This window comes from Rhopalosiphum padi, chromosome 1, assembly GCF_020882245.1.
Source record: "Rhopalosiphum padi isolate XX-2018 chromosome 1, ASM2088224v1, whole genome shotgun sequence".
Classification (NCBI taxonomy): Eukaryota; Metazoa; Arthropoda; class Insecta; order Hemiptera; family Aphididae; genus Rhopalosiphum; species Rhopalosiphum padi.
Window position 1 is genome coordinate 17,899,770 of NC_083597.1, and position 12,115 is coordinate 17,911,884.

Sequence of the window (12,115 nt, forward strand, 5' to 3'; positions counted from 1 at the left end):
ATCCTACATGATAACTATTTAATTAACATTAAATATTAATAAATTAAAATTTAATATAATAAAAATTTATTGAAAATTTCGTAATGGCTAAAGTATTCCTTTAGGTTAGCTTTTTAACCTTCTACTGACATTTCTGATGTCTTTTATGAACTATTTCTATAACTTATAACAATGAAAAATATCAGCGTTTTATGATTATACTTAAGAAATTTTATCAAACATGACATCATGTAGATATCTAAATGTATCGTATATACCTAACTGGCAAAGATCCAGAATCATATACAGTGTATATATAAGACACTATATACTATACCGTATCTTAAAAGACCTATTTTACAATCCAAGTCCTCCAATTTATAAATATATTAAAGAATTTAAAGTACGCTAAACTAAATGTGCTAAAAACTACAATAAAGTGAAAGATTTGTAGCTCTCGAGTTATCTCCAATATTGAAGCAAGAAACATGTATACATAAAAAATTCCAAATTGTATGGAGAACTACCTAAAAACTGTGGGTTTCCAATCCAAGTTTTCAAGTTAATTTTCAAGTGCTTATTTTTAATATTAGTTACAGTAAAAGCTTAATTAATACTTCATTATTATTTTAGTAAAATGTATTTACCCTTATGTGATATTTATATTTATACTTTTAGGTTGCATTTAAGTAATATTTTACTATTACATGGGCTACAGTTATTCAAAATTTTTTGTTTACTTAAAATATCTAAAAAATATTATAATTATGATAGGTAGGTACGCTTATACCTACATGGCTAAAGTATTTTGTAAATTAAATCAAATTAAAAAGCCAAGTTTAAAAATTTAACTTTTTAACATGAACATTTTTTATAATATATATATTTATATTTAATTGCCGCGTTGGGATAATCTATAGCTACAAGGCTTTTTATAACTTATACATTATGATGTTTTCAATTAATTTTGGTACCTATTTTTGAAATGAAACAAAACTTATTCTAAGTAAATTTTAGTAGCAGGTATCATTCGGGTAATTAAATAATTCTGCTATTGAATACAATTTTATTTTACATTTTAAACATATTAAAAATAATTTATGTAATTTATAATTATTTTTAAAGTACCTATTTATAACCAATATAACCTATTGTTCAGATTGTATTATATAGACAATATATATTAAATAGGTAATACTTTACAATTATTGTGTATATATGATAGGTATCATATATTCATATGTGGGTTTTAAAATATAAAAAACATTACACACATCACATGTCTTACAGTACAAATTAATATGAAAATAAGACTAAAATAAATAAATGTATTATATATGCTTAATCGTTTACTATAAATATTAATATTATAAAATACCTACTAACAAGCAGTAAAAACAACGTTTAAAATTGTTGAAAAAAATGTAGTCCATTATGGTGTGAAATATTTAAATACTGAAATATCTATATTCAATACACTATTGGAAGAAACATTTTGGTTTGAAATTAAAATTCAATAAAAAAAATTTTGTGTTAAACCTGGCTGTGCCTATATTGTCAATAATTTTAAATCATAATTATTGTGTTTATAACCAATTATTATCAAAAACAAACGAAATAAATATTATTATAAGTACCTAAATTACCTATACATAAGAAAAGAATCCCGAATTCAGTTATGCGTTAAATCAATCTAATGTGATGAAAACCATATCCTGCTTATCAGTTATGAGTTATGACAGACGACAGTCATGATAGGGATTTCTACTTCGATAAATTCTATAAATTATGTTGTTATGTTAGAAACGAATATTTACAGAAGTTACCTGTGGTACCGCTATAAAGACAAATAGACAATAGTGAACAGACCTGTTGAAATTTGATACCTACTGAAATAATGCATCCCATTGGTTTCCATATAGATTTTAAAGTCCAATTTAGTAAAAAAAAAAAATAAATGATCTGATTATTAGATATAATATGATAATATCCAAACATTGAAACATGTATCTATACAATGTCATAATTTTATTCGTAAACATATACATATACAAAAGTACTACTAATAAATATTTATCTTTCTAAATGGTTATTATACGATTATACCTATACAGTTTACGAACCTGACACAATATAATATAGTAACAATAACGTAAACTATTCAACGGCATCTATATGTCGGATTTCATTTACTTTTATTGTAATTAAATAATTATTTTCTAAATTTTTATAACAGAATGACATGAAATGTAACTGTTATTCTCAGAAATGTTTCAAGCATTCACATTATATTACTATATTATTAGTGGGTACCATATATAATATTTGTAATTTTAAATTCATGTACTCATTTACATACCAACAAAATTTGTCAATAACAGTGGGAATTACAGAAAAAAAAAACGATTTGACAAAGATTATTACATGTGCAAAGTTCGATATATTTTTTAACAAGTGTGCAAGTATGCTATTCTACTACGTTCAAAATATAACATTGCAATTATTCAAAATTTATTGCCCATATATGCATAATTTTTGTCACATTCGCATTATGTTATATTATGTATAAGTACACACCGACACAACAATGACAGCATTTGACTTACAACTATTTGTTCGTGTTCCAACTTAAAACTATAATATTGTCTAAACTACAAAGCGTCATAATATATTCTATAATATATTGGTGATATACAACTCAATAATATACTATATCCTGTTTTAAATATTTGTTTGAGCAATCTCATTTTGTATAGATAAAATAATAATTTATTTACATATATCGAGCCGTAATATTTATTATTACATGATTGACGGCTATTGACATTCATTTGTTTGATATTTACGGGGACATTTAAATGTAACTTTGATAGTATGTCTACCTATAATTAATAATTACATCGGGTATTCATAATAATATACACTATTCTACAACATTGTGATGCAACAATCAGCTATATAGGTACTAGGTACTAGGTAGTGACAATTATACCAACTATAGTCTATATATTATACAGTATAGGTACAGTTAAATAATAAATACATTATACAATCATATTTTTAATCAATGTTTTAAGAGTACTGAGTAGGCTTAAAACGAATAATCTTTTTTATTGTTATTTGTTCCACACTTTCAATAAGTAATAAATACATAGGTATTAGGTACATTACTACGCTCAGAATCTAAAATTATCAACAAATATTCTGTGTCTGCGGAAATCTGTTTAAAAACAAATGTTTTTATTATATTACATTTTAAATAACACAAATTCTAAATAACAAATTTTAATTTTATGTTATTATTCTATATACCTATATCAATACAATACCAGAAGCTCAAATAAACAAAATTTCCAGTAGTCGAGGGGAGCTTGGCTCCAAAATTATCATTATTATCAGTAATTATTAATATAGATATATCAATCTATAAAAAAAAAATTTATGTGGTAGTAATACAGATAATGATAACACAATGTCATAATATCGTTCTGCGGAAAAAAATTTAATTTCAAAATTTGAACTTGCTAATAAAATGATCATATTTATCCATATAACTCCTACGACTTTACACTATTTTGTTTTACAATTTTTTGTGGAAATTAGTTTGCAATTCGAAAAAAATCTATCACTGTATCTATGGGTTTATATGATTCATAAGAAATTTAAGTGTACCCAGATCATTCTTTTTAAAAACGTAAACTGTATTACTGTCGTGTACCTATACAATATTACAATCCCAATTTCAATTTTTTACTGTTTTATTAATACTTAAATTAAAAACAGATTAATTGAAATTACTTATGTCATGATTTAATAAAAACTTAGTGGTGTACCTTTAAAGGTCATAATTTCATTAATAGGTACCAGGTAGATTCAATATTGGTATACTTTCTATACACGACTTATAATTTATGAAAATAAGTTGTATAGAATATAGTTTACTAGTATAGGCAAACAAACACAATACACTACTATAGTTGGTTCTAAATTAGAATGTCGATTTCCAGCAGCTTAATAAAATTGTCCAATTTCAAAGTAGGTAATTAAACATTAGGTATCTATTCTATAAATAGTAAGTATACCTAAATAAACTACTTAATTTTGTCTGTTGCACCACGGAATAAATTTAATTATTCATATAATAAATTTCATTACAGCCGCATTTGTTTTCTTTGTCTTAAAAGAGCGTAACACAGTAAATCTTCGCTCAGCAGCTCTCGATTAGCTTCGTTAGTTTTAATATTAAAGTGAATCGACAATCGACCTGATTTATGAAAATGAAACTTAATGCAGAATGCTTAAGAAATGTATCTGTCATCTGTGTAATGACTAATGTTAATGTACTTGTGTATTGTTTGTAGGTTTTTTACAGTATTCCGTTTTAAAGCAAGTCAATAGCATTTTTAAGTTGTACTATTTTATCATATACAAAATTCGAGAAAAAAATATAATTATTGTAAAAAACCTACATACGAACACAGACATACCTATTAGACATAAATACCTATTGGCTATTATGATTATGAACTAAATTTTGTTTGGAGTAAATGGTAATACATTATTATTAAGCTACATTATATATTAAGTTGCCAACCTGTTATTTATTCTTATTTATTATCAAAAGATAAGCCTTGGTAGATAATGTTATCATTTTTTTTTAAGAACTCGTGAACCTGACAATGTGTCACAGTTGTGGATTATGAGTGTGTGGCTTTTTAAGTTTTATTTTAAAGTTCTTAGTAAAATTACAAGGCACGAGTACTTACCTACTACCATTAATAAAATTCAGGTATTACAGTCTACCGTTTAATATTATCTTTAGTACTTATCTTTTCACATGTATTAAAAAATAAAATATAATAATATAGGTGTACTTCTTATACATTAAATATGCCTAAAAAAAAAACTGGACAGAGAAAGAAAGCAGAAAAGATGAGACTTCGACAAAAAGGAATTAGATCTGCAAAGGACAACTTGTCTTTGGCTAAACACCCTTGCAATGCAACAATGGTAAATAAATTAAACTTAATTACATTATATTATAAAGGACATTTTAATGACAACTATTGTATGGTTCAAAGAAAATAATTTTTCAATAATTTCATCTATATTTTACTCAGTAAGCATGTCTAAACGTAGGTAAATTTAAGTTAAAAAGAATATAATCATAATTAAATTTAAAAAAATATAATATCAATTTTTTATTTTCAGGAATGTGATAAATGCAAGAAGTAAGTTTTACAAATAGATATTCAATTTGAATAACATAATATAATAACTTAATACAGTGGTTCCTAACTGGTTTATCATGAAGACTAGTGTTCTACAAACTGACCTTACATGTATAACAAAATTATTGAAAATTTTTGGCATTCATACATATAACAATGTATAATATACCCCGTAATTTTTATTAAAACACCCAAGAATGTTGTGAACAAAAAAAAAATTTAAGAGGGCGTCACACCTGCATGTGTTGTCTCCATTTTATAAGTATGTAGCATAGCAAATTTATACTAAGCAGATCACATTTAGCTGCATTAGTTTAAAAATTAGAGTGAATCGAACTAATATGAAACTTGATGGTAAGAACATTATCTGTGTTTGTATGTTGGTTTTTTAACAATAGTTCAATTTTCTAGCAAGTTATACATATATAATATAGCGTAAATTAAAAATGCTCATAACTCATTTAAAAACTGAATAATTGTAAAAAACCAACTTATAAACATAGATAATGTTCTTACTATCAAGTTTTATAATAAGTCAATTCACTCTAATTTTTAAACTAACGCAGCCAAACATGATCTGCTGAGAGTAAATTTTTTATGTTGCTCACTTGTAAGACAGAGACAACATATTTGCGCGTGTTATGTCCTCTTAAAAACCACTGCCTTAACATATAAATATTTAAAAAAAATGTTAATTTAACTTTAACTGCAGAAAAATAAATCGTAATTCTTATTATTTATAAACATTATATAATTAATCAATGCTATATGATTAATTTATTAAAAAAATTATAAATAGTGTATATTTTTTAATTTGTATTGAATTCAATTGTAATACAATCATTAATTAAAAAGCTTTTGCATCTCAGTTTTTCTATTATATTTAATGAAAATAGAATTGTTTTTATATACAGTAACTTAATATTACATTATAAATAAATTTATCAATTAAATATTTTAACTGTATAATTGGATTTCAATTATTTTTACTTTAGGAAACAAAAAAATCGGGCTTTTTGTTATTTTTGTCAAAATTTACAGCGTTTGCCTCAGTGTGCTAGCTGTGGTAAAATAAAATGTCTTATGAAGTCAGGAGATTGTGTTGTTAAACACCCTGGTGTCTATACAACGGGAATGGGATTAGTGGTATGAATAATATAAATACAATAGATAAAATTATTATTAATATATTTAATAATTATAAATTCAATATTTAGGGAGCAATTTGTGATTTTTGTGAAGCGTGGGTATGTCATGGTCGAAAATGCCTGACAACTCATGCCTGTGTTTGTCCCCTACAAGATGCGAATTGTGCTGAATGTGAACGCGGAACATGGGATCATGGTGGTCGTATATTCATGTGCTCATATTGTTCAGCATATCTTTGTGAAGATGATCAATTTGAGCACCAAGCTTCATGTCAAGTTTTAGAATCAGAAAATTATAAATGTAATTATTTCATTATTAAGCAATTATTACTAATGGTATCAATTATAAGTTATTTTAAATTAGTGTTTAAAATTTAAAATGTTGTATTTTAAATTCCTTAATTAGTGAATGTGTTGCTTCAATTTTTATAATGGTGGTTTTAATGAATTATTTTCTTTTTATAAAATTTAAAACATTAGAATTTATTAAATCATGTTTAATTTATAAAATTATTTACAGGTCAATCATGCAATAAATTAGGACAGTATAGTTGTTTGAGATGTAAGGTGTGTTTCTGCGATGAACACATCCGATGTAAACGTTTCAAGTATTCTGAAAAAGATAGAAATTATCCATGTCCAAAGTGTTCTTATCCAACAGCTGAAGTCAGTGATCTATCATTATCTTGTAAGTGTACTAATAAACATTTTAATTTCATTAGTTGGTTTCTGTTTGTTTCTAGTATAAATAATTAATTACATTTAAATCATTGGTATTTTAAATTATTTTATTAATTAGTTTAGAAGGGTATAATAGCATAAAAGCATTAGTTCAACTAACAATATTAAAATGTCATAATAATTTAATAAATATTGATTAAAATTTATTATTTTACCATATTTTGTATATTTCAAATTAATATATATCAACTCAAAACTATTTAAAGGAATTTTATAAAATTTTAAATTAAACAAATCAAACTAATACTATTATGCGTTATATAATTTTAAATTTATTTATTAACTTAACAATCTTGTAAAAAATAATTTTTAAAAGTATTCAAGTATAGATACAGATAATTATTTTTAATAAGAATTTAAAATTCATATTTAAGTACTCAGTAATAAAAGTATAGATATTTTTAGATACATTTTATAATAAATTATTTTAGATTCTGAGTGGAGTGATGAATGTATTAATTTTATCATAATGAATTATAACCACGATTTTTTTTTTTTCGACGAGTATACAATAAGACGTGTTGATAAAATGCTCCGATTTTCAAAAATGGTGATGATTTTAGAATTTTTGCTATCAAATAAGATCTATTTTTATAAAGTGGTCAATATTTCCTAGTACTTATTTTTATAATCAGGAAAAACAAATAAAAAATTAAAGAAAAACGGAAATTTTATGTAACCCGAAAACAAATAACTGTAAATACTTGAATTTTTCATCAAATATCTTTAATATCATTTTTTATTTATGATAAAGTTATTAAAATATTTTGACTATTTTTTAATTATAGACAATAAATTTTTAATTTTTATTAGTTTTGTTTTTTCTAATTTATAAATTGTTGATTTTTCAAAAAATATTGTAAGTTTAAGCACAATATTCTTTATAAGCGTCTAAAATTAAAATTTTGATTAAATTCATAAAAATTTGCAAAAATTAATGAATTATTTTAGTTAGAAATTCTTAAAAAAAATGTTAATACTAAGATTTAAAAATTTTTTTTTTTTGAATTATACAATCTATACAGTATTTAGTATAATAAGCATAATAGAGAACAGAAATAGAAATAAAATGAACAGAGGGACTTGAGTGGAGAAGCCGCCCACCGACGACACTCCGGCCGCGATTTAAAAATTTAATACAAAGTTCTTTATTAGTTTTCCAACTCATATTTAAAAAAAATAATTCTGCCGGAAAGCCAAATTAATTTTTGATGAGAATTTCAAATTCAAATGTTTACAGCATTCGATATTCACATGTAAAATAATTATTTCTCTTCAAAAAAGTTTTGATATTTTATTGTATTTCAAAAAAAAAATAATAATAAATACAATTTTCAACAAATGTTTATTTTATCATTTTCATTATACGATAAAATGTTCAATATTTTAAACCTTTTTGACCTATTTATATTCATGACATATTTTCATTTTTTTATTTTATTTTTTTCTACAAAATTGATAAAAAAATAATTTGCTGAGTCAAAATTTTTGAGAACTTTATAAAAGATCTCACAAAATGCACTCTTATATGTATATAAAAATATTAAAAATACATAGGCACAATTTTTTTTAAATGCATTTAGGGTAAGAATTTTAACAAATTTTGTCAAAATCGCAAAACTTTGCAAACATTAACTATTTTGTATTTGTTTTGAAAATTTATAAAAAATAATTGTTTTTTAGGCATTTTAAGTATTAAGTTCTAATTTGGATGAAATTACTTATATAACGATAAATAATGATAATATGTTAATTATTTTGTTATAATTTAAAAACATTATTTGTAGGAACTTAAACTTTTATGTATTTCATATTATTATGAATTTTACTATACACAATAACATTTTGATTTATTTAGAAATATTATTTATTTATAGATACTATAAATCTATTTTTACTGTTTTGCGATTTTTAAAAAAATATGTTATTTAATTTTGTGTTGTTTAAGTTGATAGAATATAGTATAAACTATAAATGTATACTATTATAATAATGAAACACTAATAATATAATAAATTAAATGTAATATCCTCATTAAAAATTATATCAACCTACTATAATATAAAGTAAATGATTTTAAAAGCTATATCAAAAAATTTTCTTTTGATAATACAATCTGACTAACACTTTGAATCATTTTTGTATATAATGGTCAATCATACACATATCACTGAATTAAAATGTAACACATCTATAATAATTAATAATGAACCACTTGGCACCTACTGTAAATTGCTATTTTACATGATTAAATCAAAAATAGAAAATATATAAATTAAACTATAAAGAAAATTTAGTTGAAAATGAGTATTTGATTTTAAACACAAAAATACTTTATCTAAATACTTTTCCCAATTACTTTAAAAATATTAATTTAAGTTTATTTACAAAATATCTATTTAAAATGTAAAAAAAAATTTAGTTATAAATTAAGGCATTAGGCTGTTGTCTTAATTTATAATAACAACACGGTTTTTAGGTATTATTTTTAATTTTTTTAAACTAATTTATTTTATTAATTTTAAATATGTATTTTACAGTGGCATAATTATATGTTATATTTGAGGGGGGGAAAGTTGAAATTGTTATCAAAGAATTTTTTTGTATGTATCTTTCATTACAACTAATGAATATATAATGTGTAATGTGTACAATTTGCAATCTCATTAAATGTGACAACATTAGAGATAGTAATTTAATATTTTTGCTGTCACAATTGCAACCAGTGGCGGATCTAAGATTTTTTTATATTGGGTGCTATTTTGTTAATAATAATAATAGTCCTAAAGTTCTTATTTTGTACAATTTGGGGGGGGGGAAATTAATAATTTGGTATTTAAACATAATTAAGCAATATAATAATTTTAAACAATTTGACATAAATTATTTTTTTTTAATTGGCGAATTATTAGTAATTTTTAATAAAATTATGCGGAACAGTGGGTGCTTCAGCTCCCAAGCACCCCCAAATCCGCCACTGATTGCAACCATAATGTAGCTTACAATTTTTTTTATTTTAATACAATCTTTTAGTTAATTAGTATCTACCCTGCTTAAGTGTTATTATGTATTTTTCTTTCTATTATGTGAAACATAACATTAGCTATTTTTAAAAACTATAAATATTTTTGCTTATAGCACGTAATCATAAATATGGCCGACAAACATATGAAGAAGGTGACGATGATGATGATGATTCATATGCTTATGGAGCTGGTAGTTCTGGAACAAACTATGGATATACTTATGATGAAGGTATTTTTTATTAAAATTTTAGTATTAACAATATTATTTTATTCAAAACCTTAATATATTTTAAAACTTTATTTTAATAGCTGAATATAGTGATGACGACGATGATGATTATTCTTCAGAAGAAGAAGACGATGATGATGATGATGATGACGACGATGATGATGACGATGAAGAGAAAGCAAAACTAAAAAAATAAAATATTATCATTATAAATCTAGATAGTACTTTTATAAAAATATAAAATTTATCAATTTAATAATTTCAATCTTCTTTATTATTTCATATTCTAATCTAAAGAGCTGTTATAGCCTGTTGTCTAAACCATAGAACATGTTCTATGTCTAAGCTATGGACTATATTTTCTTTTCACAAATGTTCTCTCCAGTATAAATGCTGACACATAAGCATTGGATAATTTTTTTGATGACGGTGAAGGCTTATGATTATGACTGACATATCAATTATATTTATAATATAAATTACCCATTATTTAACAAAAATATTATGCTGTTATAAAAGTTTTATTATTTATAAGTAATATGTCAATGATTATTTTTAGTTTTTACAATAAACCAATTAATTATATATTTAAACATAGAATTTTAAAAGTTTTATTAACTATTAGCTATATTAAATATTATAATCAAATAATATTATGTTAACAAAATATTAGTATAAATTAAAAAAATGATCTAATCAGAATTTTGCCCTATCAAAATGTTGGCTCTATCTTGATCACCGTTATTCTTACAAGAAGTAGTTACAATTTAATCATAATAAACCAAATTCTTATGAAGTAGGTACCACTTACATAAGAAATGTAATTAATAAATGAAAAATATAAACATAATATTACTATTACAGATTCTATGAATGTTTTGTGTTATATTAAAGGCAACATATTCATCATTATTTTTTCCAATTTAAAAAATAAATCCTATAACTTTATTTTTTCTTTCTCTTATACACATTAAGTAATTTGTAAGTATACAATAGTATTATAGATGCAGATTATATTAAGTAGTATAAATTAATTTTCAGAAAAATAATATCATAATATATTACTCAATTAGAAATATATATTTTCTAAAAATACAACCATTTTTATATGCAGTCTTTTTTAATTTTTTTTTATTAAATTTGACAGTTCTGCTTAAAAAGTTTATGTTATTTGCATGACAATATCGCATACTTTAAAAATCGTAGTAAAAGATTCAACTACAATGGAATTAATACTTATCTATTATAGTCAGTAGACATGAGTATAAGTACTAGTGTAATAGTGTCATAAAATAACATAGTTATTACATGGTAGTATAGTCGTTGAAATTTGGAATTTTCCATAATGATATTACTCATCAAATTGTTTTTGTAGTACCTCTTGTAATGACAAAGTAAAATAAAATTTGTCATGATACTTACACAATAACGGATTGTATTAGTATGGTTATTGTTTTAGATTTTGAGCGTAGAGATAAATAGGTATTAGTGATTTTACAAAGATGTGTTAGATTGTGTATGTGTACACAATAAATATTTGAATTTTCAACTTTGAGGGTGGTTTGGGATAATAATATCAGTGCAAATGAAAATTATTAATTAATGTTTACTAATATACATTACCTATTTAAATGTTTAACAAAAGCAATAATATCATAAAAGTTCACAATGCCACTTTAATATTTAATCCTCAACAGGGGCTTAGGGCTGCAGTCCCCCCCCCATAAGTTGGGCTCTGTAGACAAGTCAAAATAAAAAATT

At 23.4% G+C, this 12,115-nt stretch overlaps 1 protein-coding gene across 1 annotated transcript; it reads left to right on the top strand.

Annotated features, from left to right (window-relative positions):
• Positions 1 to 4,635: 4,635 nt before the first annotated feature.
• On the top strand, positions 4,636 to 10,613 carry LOC132917252 (zinc finger protein 330 homolog). Its single transcript, XM_060977900.1, has 8 exons — positions 4,636 to 4,768; positions 4,848 to 4,989; positions 5,191 to 5,210; positions 6,206 to 6,356; positions 6,428 to 6,659; positions 6,879 to 7,046; positions 10,238 to 10,354; positions 10,435 to 10,613. The coding sequence occupies exons 2-8, from the start codon at positions 4,870 to 4,872 to the stop codon at positions 10,548 to 10,550; spliced, it is 924 nt and encodes a 307-aa protein (XP_060833883.1). The 5' UTR covers positions 4,636 to 4,768; positions 4,848 to 4,869; the 3' UTR covers positions 10,551 to 10,613.
• Positions 10,614 to 12,115: the final 1,502 nt, after the last annotated feature.